The sequence below is a fragment of the Aedes albopictus genome, chromosome 3 (genome assembly GCF_035046485.1).
Source record: "Aedes albopictus strain Foshan chromosome 3, AalbF5, whole genome shotgun sequence".
In the NCBI taxonomy this organism is placed as follows: Eukaryota; Metazoa; Arthropoda; class Insecta; order Diptera; family Culicidae; genus Aedes; species Aedes albopictus.
The window spans coordinates 254,161,048-254,181,174 of NC_085138.1; the positions used below are offsets into that span (position 1 = coordinate 254,161,048).

Consider the following 20,127-nt stretch of genomic DNA (forward strand, 5'->3'; position numbering starts at 1 on the left):
AGTAAATTAACAGAATTTTGCATTCGGTTGAAAACCGTTGGTGCAGTTCTTAATTTTACCATGGTTTCGGTAGGAACTACAACAAAATTTATTTCAGTGTATGTTTTATTTTAGTATTGTTTAATATAATCACTCAAAAACGGACATTAAATTCGTTTACAAACGTATTTTAATGAAAAATATCGATATTAGGTATGTATTTTATAAAACGGCTAATATCTCAAGAATAGTAGGCTTTGTAAATTTGACATCTTCGGCAATTTTTTTCAGCATAAATAGCCGAACAACTTTACCGAAGACACCATATCGCTAAAATGCAATTTGGCCAAAATGTCTTATAGGACTTTTATGCGAATAACGTAAGGAAAATATGCTACCATTCAGAATATCGACCTTGCTCCAAGGATGGGAACACTCACTTGCAAAGAGTTACACTCACTTGCTATTTACTCGGCTCAGAAGCGTGCAGTCAAAATATGATGTATGGACGACTTTTGCATTGTGGTTTTGTCTAAAACTTTGCCGAATGGAGTAGGGGTCGCACACGCATACCGAAGTCGTGAGGGAGCTGCAATAGGCAACTCTCCACGAGGTGAATGTAAATTACACTCACCTCGTGGAAAGTCGCTTTCAACGCTCTGTCACGACTTTGGGACTCGTGTGCGACCTCTACTCTGTTCGGCAAAATTTTAGACAAAACCACAAGGCAGAAGCCGTCCATACATCGTTTCTTGATTGCATGCTTCTGAGTTGAGAAAATAGCAAGTGAGTGTAATTCTTTGAAAGTGAGTGTTCCCATCCCTGCCTTGCTCATAGACATATATCCACACCAAGAATGGATCTCGACATCTCGACGAGCTAGTGGTTTTTTCCGAGTATTTTCAGTCCTGCCCCAGTGTGGGTCATGCTGGATACCCCTTTATACCTGTGGCTAAGGGGCCCTTATCATATTCTAGCGAATAAGCAAGGACAATTTGAAATCGCAAGTTTTATGTAAACAGTGGCCTGGTCTCAGCGGGAATTAATTGCCCAAAGGGCGTGTTCATAAACTACGTAGACTCTTAGGGGGGAGGGGGCGTTTTGGCCAAAGTCTACGCTCCATGCAAATTTCGAAAATTTTCAGTATCAATCATAGACATGTTTACTAGAAACTCCTCATTGGATAAATTTACGACTCGTGTTAAAGAAAACCCAATGTACTTCGCAGCATTCCGTATTCGAAAAATCTTTGTCTTGCTTGTTTTACTCTACAAATCTTTAAATCTGACATTTGAATTCAATGGAGTCGGATTTGGATAACTGATCGGTTCAAAAGCTTCGACATTACAATCAAATACTCTTATAATTATAATAATTTATGAACATTGGAACATGTTTTTAAAATTAATTCATTTTGAGCCATATTATTTTCTGATCCCACCTACACCCGGCCTAACTAATCCATTTCCTTTCATTTCATGCAGCATCTCGGACGATTGGATCCCGGAGGCGGAAGTCACCTCTACGAGAGAGATCTCAATCTACGAGCTCAACCCGGACCAGAGGTTCGAGCTGGAAGCGCAACTGAAGACCAATCGGAAGGCCAATGCGGAACTACTGTTCTGCCTGCACGAACTCAACCTAAAACTGCAGGCGGAAGCCTCGGGCTCGTGCAGCCGGAGTAGCTTCAGTAGCAGTAGCAGCAGCAGCAGTAGCTCATCCAGTGGATGTAGCAGCGCTAGCAGCAGCGTCATCAGCACCCCCATTCCGTTCAACTCGCGAACGGGCCCGAAGAAGCTTCGGAAACCTCCCAAGGAGTCGTACCAACCACCGGCATCGCCATCAACCGGTACGGCGTCCACCCTCTCGTCGGTGCTATCGTCTTCGGCGTCATCGCTACTGTCGAACGAAAACAGCAGTAGCAGTAGCAGCAGCAGCAGCAGTAGTAGTAGCAGCGCGTCGGCCACGTCCTGACCGACGGTGGCGGCGCCAGCTCGTGGTCCCACTTCGCTGGCGATGGCCATGCTGTCCGGTTCCCTTGCGCAAAAGCGAACCCGCAAGGCACTCAGCTGCATCCGACGGCGTGCTACAACAACAAAAATGCAACAGCTTGGCTCGGCACCTGTCAAAGCGGCCAAGCAGTAGGTTATAAGGTACGAGGTACGAAGAAGGTACCACCCCCGCATCCCAATTGTGTATAGAAAAGTAATGAAAAGGTTTCCTCTTATTGAGTTGCGAGCGAGTGGGTCACCCGGGGAAATCGGATAGAAGCGTGTACATAGGCGGATGAGGAAACGAGTGTCGATTTTCCGCGAGGGGTCCGATCCAAGCAACCACAGAAACACACAGAAATAATCCATGTAACCGACTTGGAGTTGAAGCAGCGAAGGAACAGCGTAAACTGCCGCAGCAAGCCACCGCCATCTATGATTTCGATCCTTCCGTTTTTTTTAATCGAGTAAGAAGATAGAGACGCGTTTAGTGCTTAGTTAGTTACGCAGAAGGTTTGTGTGATTCGTTTAGGTAATTTTTTTATTCGTGTAATTGAAGTCATAGAGCTGGAAACAATATTTAAATATTTAGTTGTGTAAGATAAGAGGGAGCTAACTTAAGGGCGCGATGGGTGAAAGTGCGCGCTCGCTAGGGCAAACTCCCACCCTAGGAAAAGAAGAAAACAAAAGCAGAAGAAGATAATGTGCATTTTTTTAAGTAAGTCAATCGGTTTTTTTAGATAATTTTTTGCTTTTTTCGAAATTGTTTATGCGACAGAGAGAAATACGGTCAAGTGGGGGCGTGAATTAGTTGATCTCAATGAGTACGAAAGTTGCGAAAAGTGAGAAACGCAGTTTAAGTTTCACGGAAAGTAAAATGAATCGGTAGCAAAGAAAGCGCAAACGGTATAGTAATTTATAATTTTATGAATATTTCTCACTTATTTCGACCGAGAATTTAGATTTTATTTATTTAAAACGAAATTTCTTTGTTGGCCAGTTGATAATTGTAGGATTTTAAATTTTGCTTGTGTAGAATTATCCATGTTATGATAAATATATAAAATTCGAATTTGAAAAAGCTGTCATACAATTTTGAATTCTTCATCTTGAAGAGCTTGAAAAATTGGTTTGTCTTTCACGTTCACCTAAGTGAACTGAAAGACTATATGTTCACTCAAAAAACGAATTTTCGATAAAAGGCTCGGAGGGTCCAGTCACATATGCCAATCACCTCAGTTCGAAGAATTGAGATGATGTCTGTGTGTATGTATGTGTACAAGAAAGGTCACTCACTTTTAAGCCACTTCCCATTGGTCGATTTTTTGGAATATAGCTCGAATCGAACCAAAATTTTACCGCATTGTTTGCTATCAAGAATGGTCCGGATCGGTCAAGGCGTTCCGAAGTTATGGCCATTGCCGTGATCCCAACCAGCAACGGTGGAACTGGCCGTATATAAAACTGAACCAAGCCCCATCATGCGACACATCAAACTGCGGCGATTTTTGTAAACTTTTACATCAATGACTAATTTTGTGCGGAATTCAATACTGGAGACCGGAAATTCCAGGAAGTCGGCCCAAAATTCAAGATGGCGTCTGTTTAATAGAGTTTAAGGCTCTAAAACCATGCAATATGGGTATATCAGGCATGAGGAATATGTGCGGAGTCCAAAAATGACGACCAAAATATCCAATATGGTTGTCTAAAATCCAAGATGGTGGCTCCAAATTCAAGATGGCTGCTCCAAACTCATATCAATGTAGCTGATTACATTTCGAAGCATTGAGCAAAGTGTGCCTAAACAACCCAAACCACACAGCACAGTGTCAAGGGGTGCGACACGTGATTTTTTTTCAAACTCTACGATATTTCTACAAATTATCAACTAGCCAAGAGAACGAACGATTTCGTCCAATCAAAAGTAGACGTAAAAGTAGTTGAAGACTGACTATCGTGTATTAAGATGAAGTAAACACAGTACGCTAAGTTATTGTCATTCTCGAACTGACTCGAAACGGAAGAAAAAAAAATCAACATTACACAAACAAACACACACAAGAAGCAATTTAACTCTTAATATGTATGTGTAGTAGGCACAACTTCCTTCGGTCCATGCCATGACATCATTGATCCCACTTGCGCAAACGTCGAAAAATCATTCGCTCATGCTGTTCACGCCCGAACGTGAACGGCGGCGACTGACTCCAGCACTCAATAACTTCGCAGCGTTGGCCCCGCCCAGTTGGCTTACGATGGAAGAAGAAGACGTCAGTCGCCGTTAACGTTCGGGCGTGAACATATGCATCTCACCGCCTCAATATTGAAAAAAAATCATAAAACTTCGTGATAGAACACCCAACGTCGTTTATCATTGGTGTATTTACAGAGTGTGTACATATGGAGCCAGATAGGAATGATTCGAATCAACAGATCTCTATTTGAAAACACGCCCAAATTTATGTACATAGAAAAAATACGATCTTAGTAGACGTATAAAATCAGAATAAAAGAAAATGCCCATAGATGTCGCTTCCGTGAGGTGTTGTACAAAAATGAACTGGAGTGACATCCTCGTGCAAACCAAAAATTAGTACAGTCGGAAAAGATCGCCACCTCTCGCACACATACAGTTCACACGAACAAACGCAGACAACCAAATTACACGTCTTATATCGTAAAATCGGTTCGGCTAGCGCCATCTCTGATCAAACTGTAAACAGTGTTCCTTCCCATTAATGTATTACAGAAAAAAAAAACGTATCGCAGTTTGCCGTGATTGGTCGAAAACGTGCATTTGTTTGTGTTTTTGTTGCCCTCTCTCAGCTGCGCCTTTCTCTCTGTCTCTCGCGTTACAAGCAACAGCCCCACGAATGTCTTTCCAAACGCCACTATTGTGCGAGTGTATTGCGACAAAACTTTTGTGTATTTACCACCGTCTATCTCTCGTAAGTAGATTTATGTTCCGGTCATTCTCTTTTCTCGCGTAATTTTTTTTGGTGGAATCTTTAGATGGCGCAAAATCCTATCAGAACCATGAGAGCTTTTGTATCTTTAATATCATTGTTGTAGGAATGCTCTCAATACACACACACACACATACACGCAAAAACAAAATCACACACAACAACTTTGGTGTCTATTTCTAAAGGAATATAGCTGTACGTCTTTAGAAAATAGCGACACGTAGGAGAAAGAACAAAAGAGAAACAATAAGCATACGTTACTTTTCATCACTTGTTTTAGTTTGGTGAAAAAAAGTAAACGTTTGTAATTTAAACATAGACAAACACTCATACAAGCGCAGGAATAAAACGTGTGGAGGTAGAGTTATAGTAATCTTTTTTTTATCATTAGACGTGATTCGTGCAACTTTAGAAAACCATCGGAGTAAGTTTTCTGTCGAAAAAAAAATAATCACTGCCAAAATAAATGACTGATTAAGTGATTACAAAGCGAAAAAGTCATGACTAACTAGACGAGCTAACAATTAAAACAAGCGTGAAAGCGACACCGGCATAGCAGGCGGAGAAAACGCGATCGAACACACAAACACAATCACAACACATGCAAGGAAAAGGCACACACAAACTTTCGAAATACGTTGTTCGTTTTTCGTTCAGTGCATTATTTGTCGTTCAAAAGAAGAAAACGCTTTTTTTACGAGGAAACCGGAAGCATTAAACCATGCGTGACCCATAACCGACCACTAGGATTAGCGCATTATAATCACAACCCACGTTATTACTCTCAGTTAGAAAAAAAAAACGATTTAGCTGAAATGGATGATTTTCGACACTGCCATAAATTTATAGCAAAACGCTGTTTTAGAGTACAACAATTCGCATAGAAAACAAAATAATTGGACATCTTCATCCGCAGCAATAAATTGGTTTCAGTGAAACTACAACAAATTCAACAATCTACACAATAAAGAACGAAAACTTTACTGCCATTGATTTTGATAAGCGCAAACCTCCCATAAAAGTACAGCTACGGGTGCTGGCACCCGTGCGAGTGTGTGTGTTCAAAAGATAAATAATATTTCGACTAATTTCAATTCGCCGTGTAGCAGAACTTTTTATTCTCTCGTGTCTGCCACATTAGTTTAGAAGCGAAAACAACCCAAATCGTATAGGAGACTGAACCTTCGCAGAGTTCAGACACAGCGCTGCCACCTATCGATCCGACGTGGTAGCTGTCGAACAGTGTTGCCAGTTCTCCGGATTGGGATCGCAACTCGAAATCGAAATAAAATCGTGTGGAATAAAATTTATTCGTCCCCGCACATATTCTTCCATTGTTCGGACTGACAGCGTAAAATTTTTATTAGATAAAATTAAACTAAACGTTTTTTTTTTCGGCCTTCGATTAACCGAATGCAAATGCTTCTTTCTATATAGGTAAGCAGATAAGCAAAACTTGATTTAGGCAAGTGACTACCCATCCTATTTTCTCGAAGAAAATTATGCAACTCGAAATTGAAGCAATTTTTCTGTTTGTCACAAATCGTGCGAGCGCTAAAGTTTAGGTGAAATTCGTCCCACCTCCATCACACGAAAAAAAAAACTGAACGTGAGAGAGAAATGAAAGAGTGAACTGTTTTTCGTGCGAAACTGCTCTAGTTTAATTTTTTTAGGTAAACGACTTCTTTAGTTTATTGTGCGGCGTTAGAGGAGCAAGTGAGAAACTTAATCGCCGCAAGCGGAATGCGTGCTTTTCATTTATTCTTATTCCTAAAAAAATATTTTTTAAATGTCTAGTGGATAGATATTTGGTAGTCTGTATCGATTTAGTGTAAAATATTTTAGTTGCTAGTAGGATTTCTCACACACACATGGATAAGTACTGTAGTAAATGTTTAACTGTAATTATTTCCTAAACTTCGTAATACTTCTTCAGCGATACATAATATGATACAAATACAGAAAATATTCTATAAATGTTTTGTTTTTATTGTTTAGATTTAATTTGTTTCACATGTCCCTTCAGGTATATGTTATGTTTGTCTTCCGTCGTTTATTAGTGATTCATATTTTTAATATTTTTTAGGTTCTTCATTACTAGAAATTTCATACGAATGAATTGGTTTAATTTTTTTTTATTTTTAATATTATTTACATATGAGATTCAATTCTGGCTGTTCTTGGGGTAACACCTTTCTAATAGCAAGCAAATTGACTGGATGCCATGAAATCATACCGTAAATGTTGCACTTCTCTAGCAATATGCCGTTATTAGCAGTCAACCCTTAGCAGACCCACTATTTACATTTTGTTTCAAAAAATGTCCCTCTGGACAATGCCAATGAGCATTTGTGGAAAATCGATGATGGAATAACTAGAGGAATCTTGAAAAATTCCAACAAGTGTCCTGTACAAGGAATTTTGTACAAAATCCCTAGTAAAATCCGAGAAGAAAATCCTGGAGAAATTGCAGTAGAAATGCCGTAAGGAATCCTTGGCAAAGTCGCGGATGGGATCCCTAGAGATATTTCAGGTAAAAATTCGGGAGAAATCCCTTGATGAATCTCAGAAGGAATCCTGGAAAGAGTCCTTGTAGTAAAACCCTGAATGATTTCCAAGAAAAATCCATAGAGAAATCTTTGTAGGAATGTTAACAGGAATCCAGAGTTTTATACCGGGAGAAATTCTTGAACTAACCTCGGGAAGCACCCTGAACGAAATCTCTAGAGGAATCCCAGAAGGGATCCTTTGAAGTATATTTCAGGAATCCTTAGAAACAGGGACCCCGAAAAACGTCAAGAGTTATATCTGGATATAATCTCTACAGCGATCCAAGGAGAAATTCCGACAATTCAGGGAGGAAGCCTTTAAGGAACCATGTAAGAACACCGAGTGGGATTCCTGAAGAAATCTTTGGAGAGATATCTCAAGAAGTATCCCGTGAGGCTGCAACTACCGAAAGTACTCCGGCAGCTATCGTTGGCTTAATGAGAAGGTCACAGAAGGACCCTTCCCAGCGACTAATGAGACTCTGTATAGGACCCCACATCCCTAAGGTTAGCACACTTATTCTTGTTATTCACGAACTTGGGAAAACACTTGGATTACCTTTTCACACCCCTGTTTATTGACTAACTTTTTGTGCCCTATCTTTGCTAGCTGTCTACCTTCTTAGCCCTACTTCTTTCCACCTACTTTCTTATTCTAATCTGACTTTCATTCTTCGGGGCTCCTTTCCCTTGCTGCCATGATACATCGATCCGGGATGCCTGCGACCAAGAAAAATATTTGAAGGAATCTTGAAAGGAATCCTGAGCTTTATTCTGGGAGGAATTCTTGAACTAATCTCGGGAAGCATCCTGAAAAAAATCTCTGGAGGAATCCCAGAGAAACCCCTTTGAATCATATTTGGGGAATATCTAGAGATCCTGCAAAAGAGCCATCTCTGGAGATAATCTCCAGAACGATCTTTGACGGAATAACTGGAGAAATACCGATAGTTTCGGAAAGTGCCTGTTAAGGCATTTCTGAAGGACTTCTGAAAGGAATCCCGGATAGAATTCCTGATATAATACTTACCTTACATGTGGCCTGAGTGATCTGTGGTGTACGTAGGAGTCGTCTCCAGTCTACTCGGTCTATGGCTGTGCATCTCCAGTTCCGCACTCTGCAAAGGGTCCACAAATCGTCCTCCATTTGATCGACCCACCTAGCTAGCTGCGCACCTCGTTTTCTTGTATCGGTCGAATGGCTCTCGAAAACCATTTTAATCGGGTTGCTATCAGACATCCTGATGACCTGACCCACCCACCGTAGCCTCCTGATTTTCGCGGTGTGGACGATATGGTTGGTTCTCTCAGAAGCTGATGCAGATCGTTGTTTATTCGCCTTCTCCAAGTTCCGTCTTCCATCTGCACTCCATCGTAGATGGTACGCAACACGTTCCGTTCGAAAACTCCGAGGGTGTGTTGGTCCTCTGCACGTAGGCACGTATGCTTTGTGCCCATAGAGGACTACCGGTCTAATCAGCGTTTTGTAGATAGTTAGCTTCGTGTGACGGCGAACTTTGTTCGATCGTAGAGTTCTGCGGAGTCCAAAGTAAGACTCGATTTCCTGCGTCACTGAATTTCTCTGCTTGTGTCGTGTCCATGATCACCAGTGAGCTCACCGATTTTATCGCCGTCGATAGAGATTCGGGGTGGCGGGCGCGTTAAATCCTCCCTAGACCCTTTTTACTATCATGTGATTTGTCTTCGAACACCATAACGAATCCCTGATATAATCCACGAAGGAATTCCGAAAAAAAAACCTTGAAGGAATCCTGCACCAAATTCGTGGAACAATCGTAAAAGAAATATCGCAAGAAATCCCTAAAAAAACGCGAAAACGTGGTAAAAGCCGTGCAGATGTGTTCTGAAGAATTCCGGGAGAAAGCTTTTAAGGTACCCATGTAAGAATTCCAAGAGGTATTCCTGGAGAAATCTATGAAGAGGTATCCCAAGAGGAATTCCGTGAGGAATATCTGGAAAAATCTCAGATGAGATTCCAGGAAAAATCCCTGTAGGAATCCTAGGAAAAACTTCGAAAATCTCGGAAGGAAACTTTATGGGGATGCCAGTATTCTCAGAATCACGAAAAGAATATCTGAAGAAATTCTGGAGAGAGTCTTGGAAGGACTCTCTGAAATACCTGAAAGAAATTTTCCTGAAGTATTCCCTGAAAAAAAAAAAAACCCTTGGGAGAAATCTCCAGAGGAATCTCGAAAGGAACACCGGAAGGATCCTGGGTTGGATTCTCTGAACTAATCCCGAGAACAATCATAGAAAGAACATCTGGAGGAATTTCAAGAAGAATCTAAGGAAAAAATCAAATATTACGAAATTTAAGCGAAGCACTACAAATGCATATTAAAATAACATCTTGCGGTGAAACACTACAAATACGTAATAAATTAGGGCATAACAAGTGATCAGCCAATTCTGTAACCATTCTTTGCCTGGAATGTTGCTCGCAGCATTAGGGGTATTAGGGGCATAATGGACACCCTAAGCAAATGAGTACGTTAGGCCTATAAAACAGAGTAAAACCTAACTTATTATTAGTTGACTTACAACTTCAACTTGTTTCCTACGTCTTTCAATCATTTACAGCAGGTAGAATGTCTTTATTGTGAAGAAATAATGAATTGAAAACCGTGTGGTTTTCAGGGCTGACAAGAAAGGTACGGGGCGAAATGGACACTCATCGGAGCATAATGGACACCCCTGCATATTTTATGCTAATTCTTTGGTTACATCGACCAGTTAAGTAATTTTCCTACGGAGATCAATCCCACAGATATAATACTCCATCTTAGACGAATTTACATAACATCAATGTTAATTGAACAAACTTTAAGCTAAAATAATTGGATTGATTTTTTCCAAACTCTCTAAAACGCCTAACAGAATGCAATGCACGTACATCCATTCGTAATTGCCAGTGTTCATTTCGCCCCGAATCGACTACAACATTAAGGTGAATCGGGACGCTGTGTTATTTTTCCTATCTTCCCTCTCTTTCTAACAATTTGCCTCGCGATTTTGAAGATGGTAATCTCGATTTCTATCGCACAGATGAGGCTGAAAAACAATCAGCATATGCACTGCAAGTGAGCATACACAATGATAGATTTTTGTTCCATTATATGAAGTAGAATCTGAGATTACCATCTTAAAAAGAAACCGAGCAATGGCGGATATTTCCTCGACCGTCCCGTCCGCCCTTAAAATTGATATTTTAGGTAAATTCTGATCAAAAATAAAATACTTCATCTATTGCTAAATCTGCGTATACATGTAGATAAGGTAACCATTCACTTGTTTGTATGGTGCACATACTCAAACACTTGTAATACCTTATTTGCTGCTGCTTCGAAATTATAAGAATTCCACCATATGAAAAACATATTTAAATTTGAATGATATTTTGGTTATTCTTGAGCAATATAAATGGTACTTTTGAAAAATAGAACCATGACTTGTTCCTTTACACTTATACATTAAAAGTTTTACATAAAAGTCAACGGTTTCGGCAAAAACAGGGGTGTCCATTTCGCCCCGGGTCCGGGTGTCCATTATGCCCCTAATCCCCCTACTTACTTCCATATCTTGAGTTTTGTCTAGGAATTTCCAATCCTAAGGGGTATCAGATTCGGGTTTCAATACGAGACGTTTACATTTTATTGTCCTTGTTAGGGAACGATTCTTATATCTGATACAGATGTAGACGATTTTTGCCCGAAATGGCCTAAAATTAGGCAATCGAAATGAGATTGCTGAGATCTCATGGTGCTCTATTTCTCCAGAGTCCTATTAATGTGCATTAAACTTAGCAAAAAAAAAATACAAGTTAGAAAGGTACATTTAGAACAAAATAAAACTTGTAATACAACCACACCCAACGGAAAACATTTTTTGTGAATGAAAACATCCACAAAAATTTAGTATGAAGAACTCCCTGGATCCTGAGAGTTTTTCCTGAATGATTCCGTGGAAGAACAATTGGAGAAATCTCCAGAGGAATCTCGGAAGGAACACCGGAAAAAAATCCTGGGTTGGATTCTCTGAGCTAATCCCGAGAAGAATCCCTGAAGGAAATGCAAGAAGAATCTAAAAAGCAATTCAAAACCCCCTTAAGGAGTCCTTTTAGGAGATCACAGAAGCACAGGGCCCATATAGCCGAGGCGGTAAACGCACGGGTATTCAGCATGACCATGCTGAGGGTGACGGGTTCGATTCCCGGTCGGTCCAGGATCTTTTCGTAAAGAAAATTTCCTTGACTTCCTTGGGCATAGAGTATCTTCGTGCCTGCCACACGATATACGCATGCAAAATGGTCATTGGCAGAGGAAGCTCTCAGTTAATAACTGTGGAGCAGGCTTTGTCCCAATGAGGACGTTACGCCAAGAAGAGAGAGAGAGAGAAGCAACTCCTTCAAAAACTCAGAAAGAGTTCCTGGAAGACTCTCACCAAACTATCTACCCTCGGGACCAGCCTGTGGGTCAACGTTTCTTTGACGGAACTGTCCCATGCGCGCTGTCTGTTGACCATAGAGGCCAACCTGGCAGTCCTGCGTTTGCTTCTTGATCCGCGCATTTCGAAACACTCTATGTCTTCCTTCAGTGCATCGTGTGACACGATACGGTACGTGTTCGGAACCCTTAGGCACATTAACCTATAATTACTTTCCAGTTTGTCACGGTAGCTGTCGGTACTAGCGCCGTGCCCCAAGCCAGGCCGCCATACCTTAGTATGGAAGAGGCGACACTAGCCAGAAGCTTGCGCTTACTGACATGCACCGCAGAGCTATTGGACATTATCCGGGACAGTGCCGCAATAGCTGTAAAGACTCTCTTGCAGGCATAGTCAACGTGGCTACCGAAGGTAAGCTTATCGTCGATCATCACCCTCCAAGTGTTTGACGAAGCGCTGCAAAATAATAGTGAAATCGCCTACACTGACTATCGCTTGCTGCTCCGACTTTCGGTTGTTGACAACCACCACCTCAGTTTTGTGATTAGCCAACTCCACTCTAGTTTGCTGGATCTCATCCACACTTCCACAACCTTGATCGAATGGGCAGTAGTGAATTCCACTTCCTCGATCGATTCACCGTAGACTTCCAGCGTAATGTCGTCAGCAAAGCCGACAATATCCACTCCCACCGGGAACTCTAACCTCAACACCTCGTCGTACATGACATTCCCTAACACCGGACCCAGGATGGAAGCTTGCGGGACTCCTCAAATTATGTGAAAACACTCCCGACCCACCTCTGTGTCGTGCTCTAGTACTCGATTCTGGAAGTAAATTCCGAGAATTTCTTATAGGTACCCCAGGACGCAGCAGCGCATCGGCGATAGCCGTCCTACTGGCGATATCCAACGCGTTCTTTACATCCAGGGTCACTACTGCACAGTAGCGAATACCCCTCCTCTTACGCTGGCTGGAGCGCAATCTAGGCGGTATTTGTAAACGAAAATATAGCGTCGACCTCCTCTTCCGGAAACACAACTGGTTGCTCGAAAGACCATTTACACGCTCGGTGTGCTTCAACATTCCGTTGAGGATGATCTCTTTTAGCACCTTCCCGCCGTGTCGATCAAGCATATTGGCCTACATGCCGACGGCTGTCCGGGCAATAGAACCAGGCTCTGCCTCTTCCAAACTTCAGGGAATACTCCCTCGTTCTGGGATTGCTGCATAGCAGAGCTGAACATCTCGTGAGCCTCTGTAACAGCTACTTTCAAGGCCAGGTTCAGAACTCCGTCCGGACCTGGAGCCTTGCCTACGCTAAGGGACTTTGCTATCCCCTCAGTCCCCGGCTGTTCTACGAAAGGAGGCCAAGAACTAGGACCATGACGCGGAAAGTGCCTCTCTATGATCCCCTCCAACATCTCTGGAGACGGCTCTGCAGGAGGCATTACACATCTTGTCTTGGTCATCACGATCCTGTAGACTTCACCACACGGATTCGCGTTAGTACTTTGACAGAGACCCCCAAAGCAGGTGTTTTTTTTTTGCTTGCTCTTGTCTCGGCACCTCAGATCGCGCTCAGGCAGGTGCGGTGCAGCTCCGCAATCGCTTGAGTCCACCAGTAAGCCGGTGGTCTCGCACTTCTAAGGTGGACTCGGCTAGGCATACTCAGGTGCATGCGAGAGCACCGCTACCAGCTCGTCGCCGTGCCTCCCTAATTACCCCATCGTCAAAGTATGATGTCTTCCCCCTTCGAGGGCTTGGCCTTGGCCTAGCCGCCTCTTCCTGTTTTTGTAGTCGATACTGTAGTTAACCGTCAGGTGATCGCTGTTAGTGTATCCATCGTCTACTCTCCAGTTCGAACTACTTGTTAGGCCAGGACCTCAAAAAATAACGCCAGTAATCGACTCCTTACCGTTCCGACTAAAGGCACTCTAGGTACCGACATTAGCCAGATCGACATCTGCTATGGCCGGTATCTCTATCAGGATCTGACCCCGGTGGTTCGTGAAACGGCTTCCCCATTCCACGGCCCAGACATTGAAGTCACTCGCTATTACCACCGGCTTTCGCCCTGTCAGCATGGTCGTCATACAGTTCAGCATCTGCGTGAACTGTTCGTTTGACCACCCACGAAGCCCTCATAGGTAGAAGACACCAACTCCAACGTCGTCCAAATCGCCGCCATTTTTCTGGACCCATCGGCGACCCAATTGCCGTTGCGAGCGAGTACTCGTATGGGTCCGCTATGATGGCGATATCCGTCTCCGTCCCTCACTCAGAAACCGCCTGACAAAGCAGTTGCAGAGCTGCGTCACAGTGGTTCAGGTTCAGCTATGTTACCTGCACTGTGGTTTGTCAGCTGCGGCTCTTCTGAAGGCAGGGCACGTTGAACCTTCCGTTGGGTGCTTGCTGTTCGCGGATTACCCGGAACAAATTAAACACGTGGGCGAACTCGTGTAGGCTTGTGCCTTGTAGTCTTTACCCCCGCATCGCCTACAACGGCTTGCTCCTATCAGGACCTTCGTAGTCCCATGACCTGTGTCCTCGTGTAGCTCGTGTATGCTGCCCTTCTAAGCATATCTGTCCCATGTTGTTTTGCATTCTACCCGTGTTTTTCTTAGTAACAGAGCCATTAGAAGTTAATTTGATACTTTTTCCATTTTGCATCACAAATGAATATTCCACGATAACGTTAAGCATCTTTCTCAAATCGATTTTAAGATGGAACTTAAGTTAGAGTAGTGGGACAGTGTGCGTAGAAAAACAACATGGTACAGATATGCTTAGAACGGCAGTATGGTCAGTCGGAAGCTGTGCCGGACGGGGTCTAGCTCCGCGCATGTGAATAACTGGAGAAATCTCTGGTGAAGTTACTGGAAGAGCCCATGCAATGTTCCCAGGAGGAATATTCCCTGGGGTAGTCTCAGAATAGATCGTTGAAGTAATCCCGTGAGAAATCCTTCTCGCCTGCCCGGAAAGATTGCTCAAGGAATGCTCAGGATAAAGCCGTAGAGCTACCTCTGAAGGAATTTGTGCAAAATTTCACAGTAAAAATCACCGAATTAGACGAACCAAAACGTATTCATCCTTGTGCTGAAGATGCGTTGTTACATTGCTGGTCGTTTTCCTATCACAACATTTGAAAAGCATGATTTTTCATAACTGGAATCTAGAAGCGTGTTTGACCACCTATTGTGATTTTATTGCAATGAATCAGAAGTAATGATGGACCATCATCTTGATCTGTGATCAAGTGATCTTCGATTGAACAAACTGAGAGACGTGTTGGACGACCATATTAACGTCTGATTAGTCAATGTTCCCTCCGTTGAAACTGAAAGACGCGTTGGATAACCATCTGATTCAAGTGATCTTCACTTGCACAAACCAAGAGATGTGTTGCACGACCGCCTGAATGAAGTATTGTTTTACCTCGTTGAAACCTAAGGCCGTGTCGGAAAACTGCCTGGTTTGAGTGATTTTGAAAAGACTTAGAGTCAAGGGACGCGTTGGACGACCGTCTGAATTATTATTTTTTCCCTTGTTAAAACTGATGTGTTGCACAACCGTTTAAATGAAGTGATCTTTCGATTAAAGAAACTAATAGACGTGTAAAACGATCGTCTGAATAAGTTAGATTTTTCTTCGATGAAAACAGGAACGTGTTGGACTACCATTTACATAGAGTAATCTTCGGTCAAAGAAACCAACATGCCGTGCGATAAATCAAACTACCTTCAATGGACTCTCCAAAATAGTTTAATCTAAGCTATTACCACATTTTTTTCTTCGTCGAAAGACAAAATGTAGCAAGAACAAAAAACAGAATTACCAAAATGTCGATTGAAAGATGGGAAGGTAGAATGCCAATTCTTAAAGAAGGAAAAAAATTCCCGTGCAATATTTGAGCACCAGTACTATCAGACAGCGCAAGAACAATTTTTTCTCGTATTTAATTTTAAATAAGGTAAGGTCAAAGCATGGTTTTTGCTTCCAGTTTCCATTATTCAGTCTACTGATTTGTCAATCATTACAAGTCACTTGTAAACCTTAAAGCGGACAGTTTAACCTAGAGACGAAAAAGTGCAATCACTCGAAAAGCGAATAATCTACAATTCTCTAATAATAGATGTTGCTGTCGAAAGTCGACACAGTTTATAGGAAAGTGTCATCATGCTAATTATATACATATTTATTAAAACAGACATAGCCGAGCGATAGTATATAGACGAGTCTTTCTTTTATATAAACCGATTTTTACGGCGAAAAGTATCGAACTAATGTCGACCATAATGAACACATTAAACTGTAGTATATATTCACGTCACATTTATATCACAATGTCAACCAAACAGATCGTAGTAGGTGGATACAACAAAGTGATATATCATGTATAGAAAGAGACGGACGATGGCGACGACAGCAGAAGGACACGTTTAATTCCAAATACTTATACTTACTAAGCAGAGAAAATTGACTTAATTAACAAGAATATGCCTACAATTTAAAGTATCAACTTTAGAGGAGAAAAAAAAAACGTGTGGTAAAAGCATTATATACTGGATGTTTAGGCAGTAGAAATTCCATAAAGTAAAGGAAAATTGTAACATGCATCAATAGGAGGATTTTCTGTATGAGTTGAAGAATTATAATCCTTTTTTTACTAACGCACACTGATGATTGAACAATACTAAATAAGCACACTTTCCACACAAACAATAATGGACTGTGTGTAGCTGCTGATTCGAGATGGATTTCATAAAATTTAAAAGAGACGGGAACATTCTTATGAATCTTATGAAGACTATTCTAATTCAGGGAGTTAACAGAACATAAAACACGTTAAATGCAACCTATATAAGAGATTGATAAAACATATTGATGACGACAGTTGGACACAGTGCCTACTTTGTGTTCCCGGTACATACAAAAAGAAAATCCAAAATGGCCACCGTTGGAACACAAAATCGGAATTGTATAACTCTGCAAAAAAAGGATAGAATGAAGAGGGACACACGAGAACAGTACATGTGTACACGCAGTAGGCTGCGCGAGGGAAATATCGTTGCGAAGCGACCCAAACAACGGACCTGATCGAATCGAAGTATAGGAGGAAAGGGGATGGACACACGTTAATGTTTATAATTATTTGTCGTATGGATGGAGGAATCATGTTTTGAATATAATAAGCTATGTGAATACTTATCATGCAGTTCTTAAATTAATTCATAAATTACTCTACAAATGCGGATTCGAAACCGATTTTAATTGCGATTAACGATATTAGAAATTGCGAAAGGAATAGGCAAAAGGGGCAGATGGACCGAGACCGGGACCGTGGGACGACATAGAGTGCCACATTTAGATCGCAAGTAAAACTTCTACGATATACTACTCTTCGGTGGATCACTAGATAAATTATTTACTTAAACAGAACAGTAAACTAATGGAATGTGGCAAAGTAAGAACATATGGAAGTTATATAGCTTAATGTCATTGCAGGTTGTCCTTTTGGTGCGGTGTTTGCGGTGATCGCGGCAAAGGAAGCTGCCAAACACCGAACCGGACAACCTAGAAAGGAATATGAATCTTCGTAGTAGGTGTTGTTTCGTACTTAAGGATTAGGCAAGAGTAATATGGCAAAACCAGACTAGTCATATTGTAGTGTATACTGGATCGTAATTCTAATATCGCTTCCCTATGAGTTTCCTTGCTGACATGCGTTTAATAATAACTGACTCTTTAAAGTCTTTGGTGTAAATAAGAATGTTAAAGTGGCTGTAATTTTATAGAATTTTTGGTCGAATAAACCAAGAGACGTGTTGGACGACCATGTTGACAACAGTCTCGATTAGTTGAAGTTCACTTCGTTGAAACTGAAAGACGTATTGGACGACCGCCTGGTCATCATCTCTTACGCAAACCAAGAGATGTGTTGGACGACCATCTAAATAAATCAAATGTTCCTTCACTAGACCGGTAGACGTCTTCGACAACCGTCTAGATGATACAAGTTTCGACTTAATCAATTATAAGAAGTGACCGTCTATAGAAGTTTCGTTTTCCTTTAACCGGAAGACTTGTTGACAAGTCGTCTAAATAGTGATCTACGGCTGATAAAACCGAGAGACGTGATGGACGAGCATATGAATTAGATAATGTTTAGACTGTCGAAACCGTTGGACGCGTTGGACAACCGCTCTAGTGGAGGGATAATCGGTTGAAAAAACCCAGAGACGTGTTGGACGACCGTCTGAATGAATGAATTTTCATTGAAACCGGAAGACGTCTTGGACAATTAACTAAATGTAATAATTCCAAGCCAAGAGACGTGTTGAATGACCATCTGAATAGGTTAATTCTTCTTTAGTTTCAGAAAATGTGTTGGACAACCGTGTGAATGAAATGATTTCCGGTTGAAGAAAGAACCTATAAATGAGGTACTTCAATATACCTCAATATCGAACAATATGTTCATTATACACTTTGAAAGAAACCAATTAATAAAATAGCAGCCACTTTATTGCTTTAATTTTCACTTAGTATTTTAAAAGTCAACTAACGTTAGGTATACCACATTTGGGTAAAGTTTTTGTTAGCTGATTCTGTTCTTTAGTAACATTTAGGAAAATACGTTTTCATTACTCAATCAAATCACCGCTCAGATATTTAAATCCCGACAGCTAACGAACAGAGAAAGAAAGTCGATATCAGTGCAAGATAAACGGAAAAGAGGACCACGGTTTGGATTGTTTAGACCAGTTTTTCAGGAAATCGACCGAAAACCCACACTCAGCAAAACGAACAAAAGGCAAAACACAAACACGAAATCAGAAAATTATTCAAACAGGATCATTTTACAACAGCAACAACAACAAAACAGCAACACAGAGAAAGAAGCATAAATTTTTGAACAAAAGTAACTACCTCATTAATGTTTAAACAAGAGAGCAAACAAACAAGGCAAAGAAGTGGAAGAAACTTTCGAAAACCCAGGTGTAGAAACGTCAGGAAACAAACAAAAAAAAAACGCAGCGGAAGTCAGGACAGGACAGAGTTATAAAACAGTTGCTTGCAAGCGGAGAAATTATACACAAAAACAGAGAAACAGGAAAGTCAACAAAATCGTCATATATTTGGATATTTTGTAATGATTGGAAAATGCTAGGAAATCGAAACAGAGCAGTAAAAGTAAACTTTGATTTTGGGATGTTCAAGATAACAAAAAAACAAAACAATAATCAAAACCAACTTAGCACCAGACAAAGCATGGCTCATCATCAAAAATTCATATGTTCATTCATTCACTTTTGCGATAGAAGCCTTTCGACTCTTGTATTGACACCCTAATGGGTTCCCTGTTCATTGAACGTGTGTAGGAATCGACCTGAAAAGAGACCTATCCTAAACAGAACACAGAATTTCACATTGTACACACTGATTTTGTTTTACCTTTTAACCTTTAAGTCTCTACGAATGCAACAGGGGTGCATTTGAGATCCCCTTGTGACACGAATATTTTCTATTCTCTATAGTTTAATATGTTATTTGTAAGAGTAAGTCAGAAAACGGTGGAAAAATGGAAACGAAACCATCAATAAAAAAAATCACAGAAGTAAAAACCATGAACAGATAAATCAACTGATGATGCTTATTAGAGGGTAAATACAGTCAACACGCAAATAACACACGAGGATTATAAAAAGAAGCGTAAATTGATGAAACAACAAATTGTATCAGTATGTTTAAACGGTAAAATTACGGAAAATATATTACGACAAAATAAGCGGTTTGTTTTCGACGGAATGATGGGATATCACAGCCTCAAATAACTTTTTAGTAATATAGAAGTATGTGGTTGAGCCATTTGTATGGAGATTTCACTTTTTTTGCGCTCCGTCCCGAAAGGGTTAAAATTCTTTGCGTGTAACACTGATGTTGACCAAAATATAAAGATTAATACTAAATCGAACTTCCAGCGGTTCTAAGGATCGTTCAAAAAAGGTTTTCGAGATAAGGACGACTTTTTTCTTCCTAAATCAATGAAATATTCACATTTGTTCCGAAATAAATCAAGGTTTAAGGTGAAACTGGAAGCATTTCCACATTTTTTGGTTTTTGATTTTTCAATATTTTCAAAATCGGTTTTCGTGCACATGTAGAGTATGG

At 41.0% G+C, this 20,127-nt stretch overlaps 1 protein-coding gene across 4 annotated transcripts in view; it reads left to right on the top strand.

Annotated features, from left to right (window-relative positions):
• Positions 1-6,916, top strand: part of LOC109424411 (zinc finger protein jing homolog) — a 515,341-nt gene extending 508,425 nt beyond the window's left edge. For all 4 annotated transcript variants that reach the window (XM_062860236.1, XM_062860235.1, XM_062860234.1 and 1 more), the window contains one exon: positions 1,464-6,916. In XM_062860236.1, coding sequence (XP_062716220.1) covers positions 1,464-1,953 — 490 coding nt within the window. In that variant the 3' untranslated portion in view covers positions 1,954-6,916. The remainder of the gene's footprint in view (positions 1-1,463) is intronic.
• Positions 6,917-20,127: the final 13,211 nt, after the last annotated feature.